We start from the raw sequence: 24316 nt of genomic DNA on the forward strand, positions 1-24316 counted from the left end.
TCCAACGCATTGAGAGTGAGATAAAAAGAAAGAAAAAAAGTAAAATAAACATTCTTACTCTTCTCCCCCCTCTCTAAGCTCATTACTGTGGTGATTCCTATAACGTACAGCTGACGATAATTTTGCTTTAAACTGACTCAATTATCGCGCGCACGGTTAACTGCGCATGCGCTGCAGTGAACGATTTTAGTTTTTTCCCTTTCAGAGTCCAATTGAAGACAAAAATATCCATCCATCGAGTTGTCTTCACTAACCCTAATACAGAAATAATAATAATGCACGAAACAGCGTTATTAATCCTTTTTGTTCAAAGACATTATCGGGGTTGGACAATTTCTGCCATTGTATTCATTACCGAAGTTCTGTTAAAAGAGACAAGGATCAAGCAGCACGCAACAAACCAAACATTATGAGACTGGTGGAGTTAATCGTTCGCTTGACAGAAAATCGATATTTTGTTTTCTTCTTTTGTACTTTTTTTTCGGTTATTACTGGCAAATCTTTAGGTAGCATCTCAAACGGGCAATTAGGAAAACTCTGACAGTTCTCTTTGAGCATGACGACCACACACGAACCTTTTGAACGGTGAACGTAATCTAATTAATTAAGAAATAAATATTGCCGACTTTGATAAAACTCTCATTACATAAAGATGCATTGATTGGAGTGACCGAGGAGAGAGCCCTCTGGTGTCCAGTTGTGGCAGACTAATTGTTGGTTCTTTTATGCGCGACTGACAACTTTACGAATAATTTTATTCAATGATTTGCAAAGGGTCCTCTTGAAAACCGCATGCGCCAATTAAACTGACCAGATTCATCATTTCATTAACAAAAAAAAAAAAAGGGAAAACAACAACAACAAAAGATTTGGCACAAGAAACCCACTTCCTGTTTTTATCAGAGATGACACCGGGAGCTAGCTGCTATTATTCCACCATCACCACTCCTATTGGCATTATGATTCCGTCTGCCTTCCGCGGTCACTTACAGCCTCTGGCGGGCGGGAGGTCGGTCAGTCTTTTCTGCTTCGGATATCGATCAGTTGTCTGCTGCACGGCAGCCAAACGATAATATCTCAGTTATCTCTGGGGGCATGTGGAGTTCAGATCGCTAGGATCATGACCCCGTCGTTGACCAGTCGATGGCGTTCTCAGCGGTCACGTAAAGAAGGCGTTATAAATAGTCGGCGAACTCCGCCAGCCCACTAGCGGGCCAGCCTGAGGTTACGGGGAAGGGAACTCCATCACCTAACTGAATTATCGTTCCTCATTCGTCAGATCGCTTGCACTCTGTTTCCACGTGCCATCGCTGCAGAGATGATTAAGTCTGGGGGAGATGGGCGGGAGAGGTTCGTCCGTAATGTAGCATCTCAGGTCAGATCTTATGTGTGAGAAAAGAAGGAAAAAATACGATTCTCTCAAAGGTCATGTAAGGTCGAAGGTTGCACTGGGACAATGGATGTATTGAATAAAAGGTTGCGTTCAAATGCCTGGCGCTACCACTTGGCTCTGGTCAAAATCAGGTAAACAGAAAACAAAACTATTTCTATTACAGGCGGGTAATAGAAACGCCATGAATCCCATTCAAGGATTAGTGGCGTTTGGGGTGTTTAACGTGAAAGAAAAAACGAACAGGTCTTCTTAGAGAGTGCCGTTTACCAAATAACGATAATTGAAACCATAGAAGACTTTGAGCAAATTGTTTAGCAGGCAGTTCGTTTGGGGTGTTTAGAATCAGAGCCAAAGTAAAGTCATGAGGTGTCGCCGTGTTATGTCCACAAACTGCGTGCATTTTATGATCTCATTGGAATTAAAAATCCCAGTTTTCTGAAAGGAAATCTCTGAGACCGATTAACTCGGCCATTGTCAGCAAAGCCATTAAAGTTCGTCCACGTATCCAACCTAGGTCTTTTAAAAAACTGTTCCAAAAGGAGACTTCCATATTATGTACACTAATCCAACAGAAGTATTTGGATACCATCATTTTTGGAACACGAGTTTTGATGGACATATTAATAAGGTCTAAGGCCCCCAGGGACGACACTGATGGGAGGTAGCGGGAATTTCTACTCTTTCCTCCTTCAGTGCAGTACAGAGTTCAGCTGAAGAAAAAGGGCTGTACTGATCCAGTTCGAGTTCATCCCAAAGGCGTTTGAAGTCTTCGAGTCTGGACTAATTTTAGCCTGTTTATTTAAATAGGCGAGGTGCGGATGGTTCTAATGAATAGCCTCCCAAATATGACACAGATAATTGCACTAAGAAGAGTTGGTTTTTTTGCAGTATACTCTACGGCTATTTCAAGGCCCCACATTTTTTTATAAAGCTACTTTATTCTTCAGCACTGTTACTTTTATCCCGCTCTAAGGACATTGTTTTACCACAAATAGTATTGCTGTAACAGTTGCCAAACACGGCTTCTTCCACGTTTTAAAATATCCGTTAAAAACAGCGATTCGCTGAATTCCTCACTACTGGAAACAACTGTGATCAACTACAAAAGAGATGGAGATGATGCTGTTGACCGCAGCACAATTGGTCGCTGGACCAAGCAGATGTTGTCCACAGACGATGAACATAGCAATCTTCGCGACTTGACGTTGCACAATAGATCCTATCTTTAAAATAACCCAGTAGTGATGAAAAGGGGAGACAAGGATCATAAAAGTTGAGCAAAATGGTTTTATGATGTGTCATCACCTGGTGACGTGCTATGGAACTAACGTTAGTTTGTAATTCTGCTTTACGTAACGTGCGCCACCTGGTGGCGATATTTGGAACTTTTGAGTAATTCTCTTTCGTATAAAGATATTTCCTCACATGGAACGGAAATAACGGTACGTGCAGTAACCCGCCGCTAGGGGGCTCCACGTAACGATAACCAATCAGTGCTACCCATTACGGAATCAATCCCACTGACAAATCGAGAGTTTGCCGCTCATCCCTCAATTTTCTAAATTCCATTACTTTTAGAGTTTCTTAGATTGCCTTTGATTTGCCTTTCGCTTTATTCAGAAAGAATTCGTTCTCTCCAGCTTTGTCTACAATAGTCGAATAACATTTATTTTGCATCCAAACTGGCCCGCATACATCATGGAGTATAAATGCCAAGTGTTTTTATATTGGTTGGCAGCCGTGACAAATGTCCTTTGTTGTTTTTGACACCGGCATTTCGTACTAAACGCCTGTTAACCGTCTGATATCCAGCGCCACCTTTACACGAAATCTAAAAGGAAAAGATTTGTGTGTTGTATGAGAGAAAGTGGATGTACAACACTCCGAATGGCTCGCTGCTATTTATCAAACCCTATGGATGCATCCGGAGGAGATGCAAAGAATTTCTTTATCGTTCTACCTTTTCTTTGATGCTCGAGAGTCAAATTTGTCCGCCTACCAAAGCACGTGTCTGAAAGTACTGTCTTAGGTTTCAATCGATCTTTATGTCACGGTTTTCCTTCCTGCAAACGGCCGTCATCAGGTTTTAAACTGGAACAGATACTTCTTCCCTTTTATTGGGAATCTTAACATCGTCCAGTCACTGTCTAAGAACAGATCGAAAGGGTTGAAGAATTTCTTGAAGACAAAAAACAATGTAGGTCAAAGTAAATTTAAAAACTCATAATTGAAATGATTCTTCTTGAAATCAATTAACCTATATGCGTTTCCATTTCGATTACCCCATAGATTTAATAAACACATAAACTCGAAAAATATATTTTAATGTTGTCTAGACTATTTCTTCAGATCCATACTTTCTCAAGAAACTGAAAGGTGTAGACTTTCGTAAGAGGATTTAACCGACCTCGCTGAAATGGAGTTGGTGAAAGCCTCTTATGTTTGGTACTTTAATAGCACACTTGGGTTCCATTACGGTTAAATATCTGATTTTGTAAATACATAAATAAACCAGTTCTAAAGCAGTATAAGAAAAGCGTATACCACCTTCTTGGGTTGTTTCTCTAGCTGAAAGAGCATCGGTAAAGTCTCCCCTCCTAAATTTTTTTTGGTACTTTCTTATCTGTCTAGTTTCGTTCATCATTTAAGAAGTTTCTATGGTTTCTGAAGTGTAAGTATTTGCCAATATAGTCAGATATGAAAGGTCTTTCCATCTTAAAGTTATTTTAACTTGTGCTTACTATATTGAGTTGATTTATTGCAGTATTGAATCTAAAAGAGCACAAAATTTTGTATAATAGTGTCTTTCTAATACCTGCGTTCGAACTGGGAAGAAAATTGGACTGCTTTTAGAGATTTCAATCTAATTTAACTCTTCTTCATTTACCGGGTTCTTTTACCTTTTTCATTACTCTGAATAATTTGGGTGAAATTATTAAGTTTAGAGTGAAGATATCCGCATGGTTGAATGTACATTATTCACGGAAATTCAGGCTTCTACAAATATACAAGAAAGCCAAACTAGTTGGCTTTGAAATGAAGAGACACTGATGTATGATCCCTCCTGTGGCTAAACAGGCCTAACAGCAGTGAACCACTCCCTAAAAGGGTATTCATAAGATTCTATGGCAACAAATCCCATTCTTCTACCAGCGCACACCTTATCCCACCAAGAGACTGAGGAGTTGGCTGTCGGCGTGCAATGCAACGCCAAAGGATGTCCCACACATGTTCGATCAGATTTAAGTCTGATGATCGTGCTGGCCACGGCAGTCGTTGGGTATCTTCAGTTTCAAGATATTCCTTCACCACTTGAGCTCTATGTGCAGTGGCGTTGTCGTGCATGAAAAGAAAATCTGGGCTAACCGCACTCCTAAAAAGTCGCACATAGGGTTCGAGGATCTGTTCTCAGTATCTCTGCGCAGTTATGGTACCTCTATCAAAAACATGAGGGGTGCGGCCGTTAATCATTATTCCGGCTCCACCGTAAGTGTCCCTTTCTCCGATGTTGGAGGGATGGTACCGCATTCCTCCTTGTCTCCAGATAACGTCTAGAATCTGTTTGTAGGCTAACGCGGGATTCATCAGAGAACGGAACTCTACCCCATTTGCCAAAAAACGGGAATGCATCTTGTTCTGTTCATTTTGTCAGAGCAGTGTAGCACAATATTTCCGGCCCAAAGGGGTCGACTTTCTACTGTGGGGATCGATACTAGAGATTTTAGACGTGCGACCCGATTGGTAAGGAGCGTTAAGTGATGCTCAGGTGAAAACAGTTTAGAAGTTGCAGATTGCAAAGCTTGGCAATTAGATACCTTATCGAGGGAGACTTACTGAGGTGCATACCGTCTTAAAGGGGATCAGTAAATTGAAAATATATTCCCACTGGTAGGAGAAACAAGATTATGGAGGTACACATTTAAGTTCTTAAGAGACTGCTGAATTCCATGATGCTCACTTTCGGGTAGTGTATTGTAAGTTATTTAAAAAAAAAAATTACCTGACTGTGCCGAAGGAAGAGAGTTTGGTAAATTTCAAAGCGTAATCGGATAGTCGTTTTTGGTGAGCAGAAAATAAAAATAGATTGGGTTCTTTTGTTTTTGACAGTTGCAGGATGAAGTCCCCATCCATTTAAGTACTCAAGATTTCAAACCTCAAGATTTCACTATCATTGTACATTTTGGAGCTACGCCGACAGATGGCACTAAAGATTTTTTTTTTTTATCCTGAATTTTTTAGGACTTTTAAATTGACAAAGAAGTTTAAAAGAGATTTAATCCATAAACTAACGTTTTTCGTATGGATGTTAACGTTACATTACTTTGACAGTAATTAATTAATTAGTAATTTCGAATGAGCTAATTAACTGAAAGGCTGAGATAAATATTTTAGCGATCTATTTGCTGCCACGGTACCCGAACATGAGAAGAAGAAAATGAACCATGGTGTTCCTGAAAACTTTTTTTTTTAAAAAAAGAGATATCAGCTCATTTAAGTTTTAAACAAGATAGCTTCTTTTAACATTTAAAGGAATATGATCAGAGGTAAGAAATAAACATCCTTGATTAGACACCGCTTAAATAATTAAGAAACTTTCTTTTAACAAATTTCAAAAATATATTCGAGAACCTCGCTAAATTATCCACAGGCTTAGCCACAAAACACACGCTCTCTCTCTCTATCTGTCTCTCTGAACTGTGTTAAATATGAGGATCAATTGGCTAAGTAACTAATGTCCGGAAGTACATGAGAATCTCCATCAAAGCAGTGTTTCACGTAGATTGAGAAGCAATGAGAATACAGAATGAAATTTATCACCATAGATCACCGCTGCATATTTAAACTAATTAAAATTGGCAAGGCGCCTTCGGTTTCAATCCATGTAATTGCTGTGTCAGGGCAGTTTAGCCGCATTGCCCTTCTCGTTATGGGAAGCTGTGATAATCCATAAAATATGTCACAAGTCATCTCTCCAGAACCGAACACGACCATCTACCACACAGTAATGAGCAATCACCGGGCTTCACATAATCCACTAAAAAAGTACTATTAGATTAATCACCGCAGCTCGCGTGTTAGAATTTTCTGCCAAGAATTATTCGAACTGACTTAAGACGTCACTGTCTTTCTGATGTATGCACACTTTTTTTTTCGTTTTAGTTGAACGAAGAATATGCACTTATATACTGCCTTTTTTAACCCTTTTTCTGCTATGTCTCTCAAGTCCTAGTGGGTAGCCCAGTTGGTAGAATTTCCGTCCTCCCCACAGTGGAAAAGACCCGAGTTCGAGTACCATCGATAGCGTGAGGAATTTATATGGACCTTTGCACAACGTGGCTGAGTTAGTCGGTTTAGGCGAGAAGAGCATGGTTTTTTCTCCTGGAAACTTGAGTTTTTCATTCAGAAAGCACAAAATCGACCACAGAACACAATGCCCCTAGTCGCTGATGCTCTTAAAACCCCACTACAGTAACAATACGCAAAATTTGTGCTCTTTTTTTACCCTTAAAAGGTGGTGTGATTGTTCTTAATAGTACTCAGCCACTGTAAATGAGGATCTTAGTATCCATTAACAATTCGAATTCCCAATATTAGATAAAAAAAAATAGTAAATTCTTAATATTATCGTAAAAACATCTTAGCAAAGGAATTGTTAAGATCAAATGTCTTCTGGATAGTGTGATCTTCCAAAGTCATCTTTCAAATGGTAACTTGGTTATAATTAAAAAAATAAAAAAAAATGCTTAAAAAGGACAATTAAACAATTAACAGTACTTAATTAAAATGGGGGAAACGACCATTGAGTATTTGGCATCATCTAAAAGCTACAGTGACATATTTTTGACTATTCATTCATTATTTTATATTTGTCTGTTAACCTTTTATAGAGATCATCTGCTTGAAAACAGTGCAACACCGGGGCGACTCTTTGCAAAGGCAAGTTTGTTCTGCTGTGAGAATTTAAAACTATTTCATTATCTGTGCAGTTTAAATCTTTCTTGCCAAAAAATCATATTAAATAGCACGCAAGTATCTTATAAAGAGTCCTGCAAGCATCTTATAAAGAAAGGTCACTCTTTTTTTGTATGAATTGCTAAAAGACATGCAATCATTGATAGACCTTGCCATGAGTGCTGGATTGCTGTTTTAGTATTTCTGGTTATAAAAATGTTATTTATTAATTATTATTATTTATTTATCTTTTATAAAATGTGCTATATTTTAAAGACATTCCGGATTTTAGAATGTCAGAAAAATTTAAAAATTATAAACCTAATTTATCGATATACAGCGTTTAATATATAGTATATTGATTAATAAAATTTTTTCTGACAAAAAAAAATATTGTTTATATTTAAACTTCAGACATTTTCATTTCAGAATTGAGATTTATTAATAATTTTCCATTAATAAAAAAAATAAGAAATACAAAAAAAATAAATAAATAAATAAACGAGAATTTTCGTAGGAGATGAATATTAGAGCTCAGAAAAGTTTGGGGGTTAAGATTTTTTTTGCTTTAAAATAAGATGATGGGGTGGTTTATTATTAAGACTCGGATGCCATGGAGATTCTTTATAGTCTGTTCAATAGTAAATTCTGGATATAAATGGATTAGGAAGAGCACAGTTCTTGTGATAAACGAGTTCCGAGGAAGGAATGTTTGACTAAAGCATGAAAAATACACAAGAGTGGAAGAACTTACTTTGTAGTTTCCAAGGTTTTCTACCACGCAAGGCAGTGTCACGTCTCTACTGGCCGCTACCGTGACGTTAGGTATGGGCTCGGCAAACGTCGGTTCCGGCCCCTCGGGCGGAGGAGCTGCAATAAGGAAGAATCAAGTAAATAACAGAAAGTCAGTAAGCTTCGTTGGGAGTACTGCTAATAAGAAACTACAGAACGCTACAAAGCATGATCACATGCTCAACCGATCAATTCATAGATTAATTATTACGGTTATGTTCAGGCTTAAATGTGGATTTAAATGTATGGTATATTTACAAAATTACATTTAATTTTCTATAATTGCATTTTTTCGCAAAATTTTGGTAACTTTTATTTGAATAATACCTTTTAGAAATTAATGCTAATTTATTATCGGAATTAATATTGCTGTAACTATTTTTTTAAGATATTATTGCGGTTCATCAGAGGATATCTATTATGCGGACATTAAGATCAACACCTTTTCTGTCTTTAGCAGTAGTTCTTTACTGTCATGGTAATTTCATTATCACTAACGACTTACTAGTAGTTGCATTGCGGTAAAGTCATTCATCTGAAAGCATTATTGCATGATTTCATTATGCGCTTCTTTCGTTAGACTAATGAGACGCTACTGTAATGAGTTCAATAATTCTATTTTCTGCTACGGTTTTCATTCTTTATTTCTATCCACCAACAGGGGGCAAGAGATAATCAAAACATAAGTGTGTGCGTGTTTGTTCTCAAAGAAATGATCACAATTGGAAACTAAGCAGCATTAGAAATAGAAAAAGGCTTAAAATAGATAGAGATGTTGTGACGTCACATAATTCAAGATGGCCACTAGAGCAGTGACAAATTTCTATCTCCTCGGGGAAATCAGTGCTTGTCGTAGCTGTAAGAAAGTGTCAACTTGGGTTATGTGACAACTTGGGTTATGTTTAATAGTGTCCTGCAAACAATCCACTCGTAAGTAATCATGGACAACAAATAAACAGCGAGTGCACACTTTGTCCAGTGGGCACATGAATCACACTGAAATGGATTTACGTCGATATGAAAGGGGTCAAATGAAAAGTGTCAGTAGTTTTTGTCGATACGAAAAGTTCCTTTTCTGCTATGCACTTTATTAATTTTTAGCTCTCTGCCACTCTGTTTTTCTCATTTGTTGACATCCACTCTTAGCGTTTCTATCCATTTCTGTCTTTTCTACATCTTTTCGACATATAGATGTGATACGTTGTCTCATTTCTTTTGAATTAATTCATTTTAATTTCCTGCTTATATCTTTCTTATTTTTTTCGCTCGTTCTCTCTCTCTCTCTTCCATCTTGACGCGAATCGATTCCTCTGTTACCATAGCAACAGCCTTCCACCCCCCCCCCCCCCCCACACCTCATGAATGACGCGTTTTTACTAAGGACACTAGCATATTCTGTTTATGGAGTTAGAATTGCGATATTGTGAATTATTCCATAAAAGCGATAAATACCATCTCTATTATGTAAATTTTATTTCATAATACTCATCCTTGTATATGTTACAGTAAAAAATCCGAATTCCTTTGCTACCAGTTCTTTGCTACGCATTCGACAAAACTAGTTTTACCATCAAGAACTAGAAAATCCGAATCCACAGTGTAACTTCTAGTATTTACTCACATTAGTAAAAACTAGTTCTTACCGCGTACCTTTTTAGTAAAAATTAGTTCCTTCGGTAGTTCAGTTAGCGACAACCACTAAGGACGCTAAAAAATGTAATACAGGTTCTGAGGTTAAACTTTAGAACAAGAGTCTTACCCACGGATCTTTGCGAGAGCCAGATGGCCAGATCTAGCTCCTCCCACTGCTTCGCGTTGATTGGCTACTAATCACTATGATTTTGCATTACAGTGAATGCTGTTCTGCAAGCGAGTAGAGCCAGTAGGAATTCAATAGACAATCAGGGGAACCTCACCATCGTTTGTAGTAGGAATTTTCTTAACAGATTTTCATTTCCACTAGTGAAAAAAGGTCAGGTTTGTTTAAGCCACCAAATTCGGAACGGATTCAAGTGAAAAACAATGTCCGTAATGTTCAGTACACCGTTTTTCGCTTGAATCCTTCCCGAATTGGTGGCGCAATATAACTAACCTTTTTTTACTAGCTGAACATGGAAGTGTATTAAATTCCTTCTGGCTCTACTAGCTTGCAGAACTGCTTTCACTCTAACGCAAAATCGTGGTAATTAGCAGCCAATCAGAACGAAACAGTGGATAGACAGAACTAGATCTAGCCATCATTTGCTGTCGCAAAGATCGGTGGACAAGGCTCTTGTTCTAAAGTTGTCGACGTTATCTGCTTGGTCTCTATCAATTCCGTATGTGATGTAAAGGTTGGTTTATCCATTCTCCATTTGAAACCCTAATTATCGTATGAGTAAAGATAAAATAAGCAGAAATAACAAAATAATACTTGCAAGAGCAGAAAGAAAAACGTACACTGGTGGACAAAAATTAAGATAACAGTTTTAGTCGTCGATAGTTTATACCTATGTCACGGCGGTTAACAGAGACGTTATTGCACGTTCCATGGCGCCGATCAAATTTACATGCTAATCATTTACGTCCATATACGTCACAGTGCATGAAAACTTTCAGATAAATCCAACCAGTTTTCCTAGAAGGGATCATTTCAATTAACAACACTTTATAATATGAAATAGGAGGCTAAAAATGAAAAGAAACATTCTAATTTGTCTTCTAAAAAAAATAAATTTTTTAAGAGTAAAATGAATAAAATATCAATTCAATAGAGCTTTGCTTCCAAACAATGGAGTTTCCGTTTAAACATATTCTTTCAATGAAAAAAAAAAAAAGTGTTGCCAGTTTCTTTATTTTAAATATTCAAAAGCAACTGCCAAATGTAGTCATATTTTTTCCATTCTTATCTGTCCCTATATGCAAAAGGGGTGGTAAGTCAGAGTAAAAAAGAAATAAAACATAATACAGCGACACTTCGTAGCGCCTCACATAACCGCATTGTTCCTAAAAATAGACGTGGTGTCAGAATAAGGCAAATTTAAGAAGAATGCCGTATCACCCGCAGGTGTTTTTGGTGGAAACAGAAGAAAAATGTCAACAGTATCAATTGTGACAACACTCGCTAGAGACGACCAGCTGTGACATTGCTAACGCTTGATGTGAATTTCAATGGCGGTGCTATTCCGCAATATACGGGCTTCTTTATAATTCTGGATACACCCGTCGCAAGTACAATGCGTAATTGTCATGCGGGGCTCACTAGGATACACAAATTGATCGCTGAAAAGCGAAAGGTAAGGTGCGAAATCATTTTACAACGATATTAGAGGTTATTATCACGATATGATCGCAATACAAAGATTTTATTTTAGTGGAAATGCGAAAGATGAAGCTCGCGATGAAAAAGAAATGGATATCGTGGTAAAAGAGAACGTAAATGTATTTTCTAAAGCTTTATTTCTTTTTCTTTTTTCTAGAAAACGCATAATATTTTTCTTAGGAACATTGTTGTTAAGAGTGTATGAAGATTTATCCATCACAAAGCCTGCTGAAATATATTTATTTCAAGGGATACAATTGCAGCTTTGCTACAGCACTGCCACCTGGTTTATGATATGAATTAGCTTTTTCCTTTTTATTAAAATATTTTCAATAATCATACGTATCGCATAATTTTTTATAAAATAATACTTCAAATTTAATATAAATTTAAAATATAATATGCATTTATGATTATTTTTTAAAATATTTTGATATTAAATTATTACGTTTAATATACGTTAGTTGATCATGAGATACAATTGCAACTTTGCTACCGCACTGCCACCTGGTTTATGATATGAAATAGCTTTTTCCTTCTTATTAAAATATTTTCGATAGTCATAGGTATGGCATATTTTTTAATAAACAATACTTCACATTTAATGTAAATTTAAAATATAATATGTAATTATTTTTTAATAATATGATATTAAATTATTACGTTTAATATACGTTAGTTGATCAAGGGATACAATTGCAGCTTTACTATCGCACTGCCACCTGGTTTATGATATCAATTAGCTTTTTTTCTCTTATTAAAATATTTTCAATAGTCATAAGTATCGCGTATTTTTTTTATAAAATAATACTTCAAATTTAATATAAATTTAAAATATAATATGCAATATGATTAGTTTTTAAATTATTTTGATATTAAATTATTGTTTAATATACGTTAGTTGATCAAGCGATACAATTGCAGCTTTGCTATCGCACTGCCACCTGGTTTATGATATCAATTAGCTTTTTTCCCTTCTTATTAAAATATTATCAATAGTCATAAGTATCGCATATTTTTTTTTATAAAATAATACTTCAAATTTAATATAAACTTAAGATATAATATGATTTTTAAAAAATATTTCGATATTAAATTATTACATTTAATATTCATTAGTTGGTCGAGGAATACAATTGCAACTTTGCTACTGCACTGCCACCTGGTTTATGATATGAATTGTATTTTTTCCTTCTTATTAAAATATTTTCAATAGTTATAGGTACTGTATCGGACATTTTTTATTTAAAATAATAATTAAAATTTAATGTAAATTTAAAATATAATACGTAATGATTTATTTTTTAATGTTTTGGTATATTATTACTGTTTAATATACATAAAAGTTGACCAAGGGATACAATTGCAGCTTTGCTACTGCACTGCCACCTGGTTTATGATATAAATTAGCTTTTTCCTTCTTATTAAAATATTTTCAATAGTCATAAGTACCGCTTAATTTTTTTAAAAAAATAATACTTAACATTTTTAATGTAAATTTAAAATATAATATATAATATGATTTCTTAAAATATTTTAATATTAAGTTATTAAACTAATAATACCTCGTTTCTACCTTCGATGTACGACATTAAGTTATTTGCAAAAGCGACTATTTTGTTATTTATGCAATTAATTTTAGAATGATTTTAATGGCATTGGAATCAAGTGTATGTTGCAATAAACAGGTATTTTTATCATATCGTAATTTAAACTCCAGTTCCTATAATGGCTAAACTTTAATGTACTGTAATTTAAATTCCAGTTGCTATAATACTTTCAACTTTAATGTAATTTTTTCCAAGGAACAACAATTGGTTGTTCCTGCAATTTTTTTTTTTTTTTTTTTTCCTATTTTTAACGATTCAGAATAGAAAAAACAGCTAAGGTAACGTAAGATATCCTGCAGAGGATTATTATATTGCGAAACCAGACCCGGCCTTGTTTTCGATATCTGTTGCAAACCTTTGATATAGTTAAGTATTCCATCTGAGATCACTTCTGTTTACCTTCAACTGGCAGATATTCAGAAACCTAATCCAAGGGGCGTTTTTTATTTATTTTTCCTGCAAGAATAACTTCAAACTGATACATTAGCCAAATACCGGTTATTGGAGGAAAGAAAATACACCAGAAGCTGAACCGCCTTCTGTTTCCCAGGAAAAAAAAAATAAATAAATAAAATAAAATAAAATAAAAAAGGGATAAAAAAAATAAAAGATAGGTTTTTACAGGAAGCGGTAAAGTGAAACTCCGGTACGTGCTACGAAGCTGAATGTAGCCCGGATGAAATTGTAAACTACTTCCTAAAACGCAAGACAATGCTAGGAGCATAGGAGCAGTGAGATGAAGGGTGGATACGATGGGAGACGAAGGGGGTTTGTACGGGGGGACGATGAGGCCACCCGAACTCTACAGAATGGAGCATATGTTTCTCTTTGGCTCCCCACCTTCCATCCCTCTCTCAATTTCTCTCTCTCTCTCTCTCTCTCTCTCTCTCTCTCTCTCTCTCTCTCTCTCTCTCTCTCTCTCTTTTCCAATATCTGAGCGGCATCAAGGCCAGCTCAGCATTCTACTGCTAGCGGATGTTGCATGTCAGAAAATTGATACGTCGTGTATCCCCTTTCGTGTTCTGCCCCTCTTACCACCCCTACTCTGGACTGAGTTGAGGAAAAGAAAAGGATCGATACACTCATCTAGTAAGCCAGAGAAACATGTTTCACATTATAATGAGAAGTGCAGCCTTAGATGCATCCAATTACGCAATCTGTAAGATAGCTAGAGTGATGGCTTAAAACTCACACAGAGATGAAGGAAAAAATACAAATCTACAGGTTTCGATGCATGTTGTTTTTAAGGAGAAATATGTCCGGAATAATTGGGATTTAACAAAAAAAAAAAAAAAAAAATTGCTCGACATCGATCTTTCATCAAACCACTAAAAATCTCGTTTTTGGTTATTATTGTGGGTGTTGTTTTCTTTTGTACTGCTGCTGAAGTTGATTTTGTACCGAAGGATGGCAACTCTTCAACGTCTGAAAATAACGTTCTAGAGAAAAAAAGAAAAGAAAAAAAGTTCGATAAAGAGAAAACAAATTTAGTTGAAGCGCTGTTATATTTAAACTTAAGGCTATCTCCAGTTATAGCACTTGGAATGATAGCACATCCAGACAACCGAAATAAATAAACATATTTAATTAAAATAAAACAATACATTTTTAGTGTTTGCATATGTATTATTAAAGCTGTCTTCATCATGTCTGTCCGTAGAAATTCGCCAATTACTTATTTTTTTTTCATACATATCACACAGGCTATCCATTTATTGTTTATTTAACTGGAGCATTGGATGTTATATTTATTGTCACGTGCTGATTGGAAGGAATGAACAGGCAATATATAGCGGATGCGCAGAAACGAAATGTTCTTGATTAACGAATAAAATCCGTTGCTTTTTTGAGGAGCTCGTTTTTTTTGTTATCAGTTTACTAAATATATAAATCAAGAATAATTATTTGTTTATTATATTAATCACAACAGAAACGTCGCATACGTATCATATTTAATTAAAATCTTGGAAGAAATAAGTAAAATATATTACGAAAGTGTTGGCATACTACAAAATATGATACATGCTTATGCTATTTATTTAATTTATATATTACCACCGAAATACTTGTTGCACAAAATCTAATGCGTCTGAATTGTGAATCACTGCGAACGCTAAGTTTCTAAATGCGGTTCTGTATATCAGTCTCGTTCTGAAACATTATCACCCGTTAGTCCCCTAAGGGTTCCTTTGCTCTTGTGACCGCTCTTTTCTTCCTACCATAAAGCTCAATAAATTTAATTTGTATGCCGAGTTTTTCAAATAGTTTTTAGTTTCATTTTATGGCAATCACCTGATCTCTAAGAGAGGGTTGTGATCCCATTGCAGGTTGCGCAGTAGTTTCAGTACGAGAATCATTTAGGTGAAAAATATTACAATTTGTCTCCTATATGTCTATCTCTCTTTTTGTGTGCCTGATTGATTTCATGGAATGTTTTCTAAAATGATTAACCGTGCAATTAGAGTGGGGTTGCTTTTTAATTGCCTCCTCGCCGAAGTGCCACACTGGTTCATGTCGTGCCTCCCCACGAAATATACTTATATAAGCATGATATACGTCTGACATGTGATATCATTTACCCTTCACCCTCTTAATATTCCGTCCAGAGGAAATGAGTGGTCCATCAATCTGGCAAAGAGCGTAATTCAATTAATACCCACGGGGTTAAAGAACTCAGTTAGCGTTTTGGGTCAAGTACCTATCGAGCTAACCATTGTATAAACCATGCGGTTCAGGGCCATCTTGTAAGGTATACTTGTTTTTCTCTTTAACTGATTTATTTCTTTTTGTATTTTTAAGATGATTTTCCTGCAAATATAAGTTATTTTACCTTCTGAAACATCTTGGGATAAGTATTTTGATATTGGGGTACGTATCTACGAGCGCGTGCCCGCATTTAATTCGGTTACAGCGGTTAACTGTGCTTCGATTTGACACCAACCAGTTGTAAAAGATTCTGGCAGCGTCCGGAGGTTACGGGGGTTAGCTGAAAGATCCTCAGTATAATTTTATAATCGGCTTAGCTCGAATCAATTGAAATATCACTTTCTCTAACCCCAAGAGTTGAAAATAATCGTTCTCCATTTGACCCCATCCTCGTAGAAAAAGAGGAATTTGATGCAAGTCGGAAGATATGGTAGAGAAAAGGGATGTTAAAAGCGAGTTGAGCTCCAAGGACCATTAACATACTTCTGAAAGGGGTGATGCCCTATTTTCAGCAGACGATGATGGGCTAGTTAGTGATGTTGGAGAAGCTGAGGGGAGGGGAAATAGGGAGCCCTTCGTTCCAGTTCTGTGAACACCGTTCCGTGGAAAGATAATAATGTCAGAACTTCGTTGCTTTAACTCATATCGCTTCATGAAATCGCTGTCCGGGTTTCATTTTTAAGAGAATTCTTCACAACATAACAGACACACGAGATTCTCAAAATATAGTCGTCTCTAATGATTATTATGAATTAATGTAATTATCGATGGCGATTTTAAGTAATATGCGATTGCAGATATCGGAACTGATTGTCGAAAGAATTAAGGAGCGTTTAATTGTGGAATTAATATCAGGAAAAATCTCAATTCTATTAAAATGACGGCCATTTAGTTTTTTGCTTTAATTTCTTTCATACTTATTTTATTTTTTATTTCTTATTTATTTAAATTTTATGTTTCTGAGTTTTTATTTTTGTATGAGAAATGTGCGAGAAAAAAAAAGATTATTCCTATCGAAATGCTACCGACTTTGAAATCAATTAGATCTGTGTTCTGTATTTATTTTTATACTTTGATTTAATTAATTTAAATTAAATAAATATGAATTTAAAATATGTGTCTATACATATGCCTATTGTTTTCACCATGTCTATCCGTCTGTCTGTCCGCATGTAACAACTCTACTCCCAGTGGACGGATTTTCATAAAATTTTATATTTAATAATAAATATAAAAATATTTGTAGAGATATCCCGAATTTTATTAAACTCAGAAAAATATAAAGCAATCTTTGATGGGTTGTTGCTAAATAACTATGGGTTCATCATGAAATGTCATCTTTGAAATTCGTTCTACAGATCCTTAAACATAAGGATATCAGGTCCGAGCATTAATTCAGCGGCGTAATCTCACAGTACCAGTTTCGAGATCAGAATAATGGAGACAGTGACGTCAGATCTATTAAGATGTAGCTGTCCTTGTAAGATTATTACACGGTATGATGGTGACGTAACTTGCACTGTGCATAAATAGAAACATAATCCTTACAGACAGGAAAGTACGTGTACTGCCCTTTGTTGACACTGGGGAGTGCTGGTTTTGAAAAGTAATGCAGTGCGGGAGAAGCTCACTGAAAAGACGAAGTTAGTTCCAAATGAGAGGCTTAAAACCTAATGTTAAAAAGACTTTTGCCTTCTTCAGAGACAAGAACAGAAATTAAGGGATAGGAATGAAATCGAAGGGACAAAATAGAATTACATTGCTTCTAAATAGATCCAGAAACTAAATTTAAATCTTAAAAATAATTTATGAATGAAGTTCTCTTCTCAACAGAAGAATTTAAAAATCTTAAAGTGCCAGTATTGAATTAGTTAAGTATTAAAGGCGAGAAGATTTGAATCAGACAAGAAACTTGTCTATACAATCTATATCCACTCTTATAATACTTTTCCCACCACTCAACTGCCCCTCAAATTTCGTCAGACGGGGAACATTGTGTTAACCTAGTCGGAGATTTTAATTTGGGAAAACAGCCACACACTTGAGCCAGATTTATATTCATATCACTTAGGATAAATCCCTTCTACAGATCCAGCAAAGCGAGACAAATATGAAAGAGTGATCTTTGTAATGATTCCAAATAAGAATGGTTTGAATGTGGTAAGGATCCAGAAGAAACCCGACTTAGATTTCTGTAGATTGCAATTTTTAGGAAACACATTGGGAGGAAAGCACGTTTGGTTTTAATTAAACTTTAACCTATTATAATACTCCAAACTTCTCCACTCGATGCATTCAGTAATTCCAGCAGTTAAGTCTGTCCCTAGTAATTTGGGTGATTCTGTGTCCAATCGTGCCATTTTCGGACGATATCAGATGTTATTCATGAACCAAAGGCTGTGAGAGACAATCTATTTGGATTGCACCCTGCATACAACTACATTACACTTGGTGATTTAATCCCCTTAATCACTTCCCTCCGAAAGCCTGTTAGACGCTTCTGATCCTGTAGCTTCCAATCTCGTCAACCTGATTCCAACTCTCAAAACTGCAGCCTTTACCAGAGGAACGAATTTTGAGTTTAATTTTCCCCAATTATAGTAGATGGATTACTTTCTAATCTATAAAACCGGACTTCTAGAAGTCCAGTAGAAGCACACATATAATATTGGATCTCTAGAAGTCCAGTCCAGAGAATAACAAACTTCATCTTTACTACGAGTTGCCTCGGTATTACACTACTTTTAAACAACTGTACACACTCCTCATGGACCTAAGTTGCTCCATGGAAAATCCGTGCAAGACACAAACAAGGTTAAACATACTATTAACTCCACACACTAATTTCGATTAATATGTAAATTATCAGTTCGCAATGTCATTTAAAATTAATGATGTTTTTATTTCAACGAGATCTAATTTTAAACTAGTTTTAGTCGCATGTAATTAACTTTAACCGTCTAAAATAATTAAAATGAAGGAACTGCGCAGTGAGATGAAAGGGAATCTGAATCAGTTGGAGAGAGAAATATTTATGTGGCGGCCTGGGAGTAAAGAGAAAGATTGTGCCTTTTTCGGGGTTCTCAGCTGTCACGCGGATGCTGTTTTCTTCTCTTAATCGTCTTATGTACTTTTACGAGCGTGCAGCCCACTGGATACAACACTTCTCTTTTCGACATCCGAAATCGTACACAAATGTCGCTATCTGATGCATTACTATTCTTGTGTATAATTTTTGTTTCGTGAATAACCTTTGCAATTGTACAAGACACACACTCACACGTGATCTAATCCTCCCTTGACTGTTCCGAATCACTTGCTAATGGGAAAGTACTTAGATGTAAAGTATTTGTAGCAGCAGAACTGGCGAAAACGAAAATGCAAGTGTAGTTCCATCAAAGAAATTCGTCTTTCTCTCGTGTACCCAAGTGGGAATTGCGTCATTTTGATATGGATAGCTAGGGCCGGCGTATTTGCTCAAAGCTTCTTATTGATTCAGACATCCGTGGCTCTTTTGATCTGTCGTGTATGTGTAGGCACGTGCTTTTCCAGTAGACACCACGCGTCCACGCTTTGACCTTAAAAGATTTCTTTGAGGCGGTCAATACTTGAGTCTTGGGGGCAGGGGAGAAGATTAATTGACGCGGTCATGTGACTTCTTCGGGGACAAAACGCGCAGAAGAAGGATTAGTAAAGCTCGGATTGATTCATGTGCGTCTTTTCCACTGTTTGTTCAAAGATAAATCTTTGTTTATGTTTTACCTATTGCTGTTATTGATGTTGGCATGTCATATTTATTTATACGTATAAAATAATATCGATTTATAAACGACTTTTTTGCTAATAAGCATTTCCTTTTAGAACTACGCTCATGCGCACATATTGTAGCTGTTCAGATTGCTTAAATTTTAATTAATTTAGTACCGAATAGAAAAAAAGATGCTCTCTATAAGAAAACGGGATCTAAATTTGTGTGTGAGTAGCCAATTAGGAGCAGAGGTACAACAAAAGTGCATCCTTTCTGACGTTATTAGGCAGAACTGATGAAGATAAAAATTGAAATGAGAAGGAGTATTAAGTACGCCTTTAAAATGTCAGGGAAGTAGGCACAAAGGTATTTTCGTGCCTGGCTGGAACTACCTAAAAAGAAAACGAAATATGCTCAACGATCTATCTCTAATACCTTTTGTTGTTATTGAAACATATTATTACATATATATACTGAAATATTAATAATTTGACGTGTACTGTTATATCTATAAAGTTATGTCTTTAAAATACCGGTATCTCAGTGAAATAAAAATTTAAAAAAAAAAAATCATGCTGTCCTATTTCTTCACTTCCACCTTTGAAAGAACAAAAAAAATAAATAAATAAACTGGAACTTTCCGTGTACAGAATTAATGTTGCATACGTGTTGATTATACACTGAGTGGCCACTTTATTAGGTACACTTTCCCTTTACTCGGAATATCGCTGAAACACGTATTTGAACCACGCATTATAAATCAGGTGGACAGATGCATAGGGATGCTGTAAGTGCTCAATAATCATCCATTGCGAGAACACCCCTAAGTTCGCGCGCGCGCATCAAGCATTTATATCACCGGTACACTAATCGAACGCCTCGTGTCCTACTGGACATCGATAGGCCAATGTCCAGTAGAAGATGATTTAAAAATATAGAAATTACTGAAGCAATCTTTCATTCGAACGAAAGGTTATGGTGGGTTCGGGAACACTCCTCGTAACCGGAGAGGCCAGACTGAATTCACTCCGTGGAACTTGTTCGGCGAATGAATCCTTCCAGCAGGATAATGCGAGAAGTCCAGAACTGTACAGAACCTCTCCATTTCTCAATCCAACTGAGCCTGTAGGATGAGATGGAATGTACTCTTCGGAGTTGAGGTTCGCAATCATCCAATTTGCAGTAAATCTTGGAAGCAATTGAGTCAACATGGACCAGAATCTTCTAGCACTGATGCAGCCATCTTGGAGAATAAACAGAACATTTATTTATTATTATCTCGGTGGCACACTTTCAACAACTTGTCCAGTCCATGCCACAATGAATCCAGATAAAATGGCCACTCGGTGTATATATTAGTTATTTATATAATATTTACTCTACTGTACTTAAGCAGCAAAATAATGGTTAAAGTTTCTGTTAGAGAGAACTTGCATCGTCAGGCTTATAAGCAGAATTATGCTGATTGTTACAAAAGCATTTATGTTAAAATGCTAGAAAATTTCGTATTATTAATTCCTCAATATTAAGTGTTTAATGCTTGTGGAGGTTTTATTTCCCATTAAACGACAATCTCGCTTTGTAATAATAAAATCAATTAGCAGTTCGTTTTACGATTAGAAAATTAAAAAAACTTCGAAAATTTCTGATAATTTAACTCGCTGGGGTTAACTCTACTCCAGTGCTGTAATCTAACGAATCCCGATAAAGACTTTCCCCTCTAAAGACAGGAAAAAAATACGAAAACGAAAAGTCTCTTAAATGCATTTTCGTGCTTCATCAACCTCCAAGAAAGCCATCAGGTTTTATATTGCTCTCAAGCGTTCCTATCTACGCACTAGGGATTAGAACGGCAGCGGGAGCTAAACCTCTCTTCTACTCCCGATATTTTAACCATCCTGCAATAATTCAAATCCTGCCGCACACATCCAGGGTAACTACCGTAAAATCATAATAAAAAAGAGGAGATAAAGTAGAAATGTATCTTGGAGTATCTGGTTGTAGAGGAAGCGAAGGAGATGAAATCTGTTGATCTTTAAGAGGAGTTTGGATGCTTCTAATCCTCTTCAGCGCGCGCACACATACGCGAAAGAGGATTCTGGTGGCGAGTTTTTAAGTGGCTGAAAAGGTATGCTTCTGAGCTCAGTGCAAACCTATTTAAGAGGGGTTGAGAAGATGAACCAAGCTTGTATGGGATTTTACCGCCAAGAGAAGAAAAAAAAAGGTGGTCACATCGTGGTTGAATATGAGAAGATTTCTGAGGATTTCCTCCTTCTAAATGCCGTTTTATAAGTCAGTAATGGTTGGGCAGCTGGCTAAGTGCGCGGGAGTGTGGCTGTGTTATCCGTAAACCACACATACACACGCACGCACGCACTGGGGTTCTGTTCGTGGCTTACCGATGTCCTCATACCTGACAAGAGATTAGCTGAAAGAGCACAAAGGAGAAAAAAAACCACTCAGTCTTAATGGGTCGCTGTAGTTGTTTTCTCCATTTCTTAGAACACCTCTGATATCTGAGATTCATCAAGATGAAAACAAGAAAGGGGAGTGGGGGGAGCTTTTATGATGATTATTTTTCACTTTGTGCATCGATGATAGCTCCTGGGTGTTTGAAGCTGTGTATTCTAATCACTTAACATTGTACCTCTTTCTTTACTTTTAGTTTTTCCTCAATAGAAAAAAGCCCTAGAAGATAGTAAACATTGAGAAACTATCTTGGGACTTGACACTGTAATCCGGGCCTTGTCATTAATTTTTTTATAATTGTGTGCTGCTGTCCATGTGTCTACATTTAAGACTTCATTTTATTTATAAAGTACACGAAGCTCGATTAAGATTTTATTGTAACAGATATTGTAAAACGGTTTGCTGCACTTAATAAAACAACTCAAGGAGTTTTTCATCACACAACTGCATTTCAGTGAACCTCCACATGGCCACCTTTGGTAGTTGTTGTTATTGTAACTGGATTTTAAGAGCATCGGCAACTAAGACCATATTGCTGCGTATATACTGTCTGTAAACTGTGTTTGTTATGTGGTCGATTTTCTGTTTGCTGGATAAAAAACTCTGCAACCTTCATCTGATACCGACTAACTCGGCCACATTGTGAGGAAGGCCTATAAAATTCCTCATTCATCGACAGAACTCAAACCTTTTCCTCCACAACTCAAAGTCTTTTCCACCTGATGTGGGGAGGACGCGATTCTACCAGCTGTGCTATCCACGCGGGACCTTTGGTAGCATATGCAATGTCAAGATGGTAGCCGATTCATCACTCAAAATGGCTTTTCGTTGATGAAACGACATTCTACATGTCTGGTAAAGTTAACAGACAGTTAACTTTACCGTTTAGCGTGACAGTTCCAAGGTAAACGTGTGGTGCGCACTGTCTTTCAGTCAGGTGATTGGACCATTTTATTCTGCAAATTACTTAGATGTGCTCGAATTGTATGCAGCACCTCAGCTGGAAGATTACAGCTACGTGTGTTCTAACAGCAAGATGAGGCGCAATCACAGTGGAGCTTGAATGTGCGAGATTTCCTCAATAAAAAAAGTTCCTAATCGATGGATAGGTCGTGATGGTCCCATTCCATGGCCTTCTCATTTCCTGGATTTCTTTGTATGGGGTTACGTAAAGAACAAGGTGTACGCAAAAGCAGAAAACAATATTATAACGGCACAAAGTTAAAAGACAGGATTGAACAGGCAATGACTTTATTTCTCAAGAAATACTTCAAAATACTTTGAATGAAATCAGCTACTATCTTGGCACTTTATGTTACTAACAAAGGTGCCAATGTGGAGATTTACTGAAGTGCCATTGTGTGATAAGAAATTCTTTGAATTGCTTTATTAAGTGCAGAAAGCTGTTTTACAATACCTATTACCATAAAATTTTACTCCAACTTCATAGTCGGGCGCAGTTTCTATTTAAATAAGAATTTCTAAAAAAATTATAATTATTTCGAAATCCAGGGAAAGATAAAAACAAAACGGGTTTTTAGGATATGCAGGCACGTGCAGTGATACAATTTCTCTCTCCATTTTCATGGAACAACTCTAAAACAGACCTCCAAGCAGCTAGGATCTTGTGGACCGCAGCTACTGTCATAGGTTAGGTTAATGTTAAGCGCCAAAGCAACTAAGGCTATGAGGTATATTGTGCCTGTAATTCTGTGTATTTGATCGGTTTGCAGTTTACGAAAAACCGAGTTTCTGGGAGTTAAAACTATGCAACCCTCGCATGAGACTGACTAACCGAACCATTGTGAAAATGGTCCATAAATTTTCCTCTCGTCGTTGACGGGATTTGAACCCAGGCCTTTTCCACCCATTCTGGGATAACGGTGATGATAACCACTGCGCCATCCTCAAGGGCGCTCTCTTTTAGCTAGCAATGCCGAATTTATGCCGTATTGGAAAAAGGAAGTGTCTTTTATGGAGTATCTAAAGATTAAAATGTTTAAGACTAAATGCACAAGATGGATAGGCCGGGATGGTCGGTAATATGTTATGGGGTAGAAATTAATTATATAATATCGGTGTAAATCACAGACTTTTGCTGCACTGGAAAAAAAAACCAAATAGATAACGAAAATACAAATTATATGCTTCCCTCATCATACAAGTAAGCATCTAGTTGACCTTTGAATTTATTCAAATTGTTAGCCTCAACTACCTGGGAGAGCAACTTTCAGCCATTAGGAACTCGCTGACTAAAAGAAAACTTCCTACAATCTAATCTAACCTAAACCTCAACCCCTGTAGTTTGAATTTATGTCTCCTAGTTCTGGAATTCTTTATAACAG

At 36.5% G+C, this 24316-nt stretch overlaps 1 protein-coding gene across 2 annotated transcripts in view; it reads right to left on the reverse strand.

Annotated features, from left to right (window-relative positions):
- LOC150091555 (lachesin-like) overlaps positions 1-24316 on the reverse strand; it is a 304077-nt gene that overhangs the window by 61162 nt on the left and 218599 nt on the right. For both annotated transcript variants that reach the window (XM_090384559.1, XM_090384555.1), the window contains exon 2: positions 8100-8215. In XM_090384559.1, the coding sequence (XP_090240685.1) occupies positions 8100-8215 (116 nt within the window). The remainder of the gene's footprint in view (positions 1-8099; positions 8216-24316) is intronic.

The sequence above is a fragment of the Mastigoproctus giganteus genome, chromosome 1 (genome assembly GCF_048544385.1).
Source record: "Mastigoproctus giganteus isolate SK-2022 chromosome 1, ASM4854438v1, whole genome shotgun sequence".
In the NCBI taxonomy this organism is placed as follows: Eukaryota; Metazoa; Arthropoda; class Arachnida; order Uropygi; family Thelyphonidae; genus Mastigoproctus; species Mastigoproctus giganteus.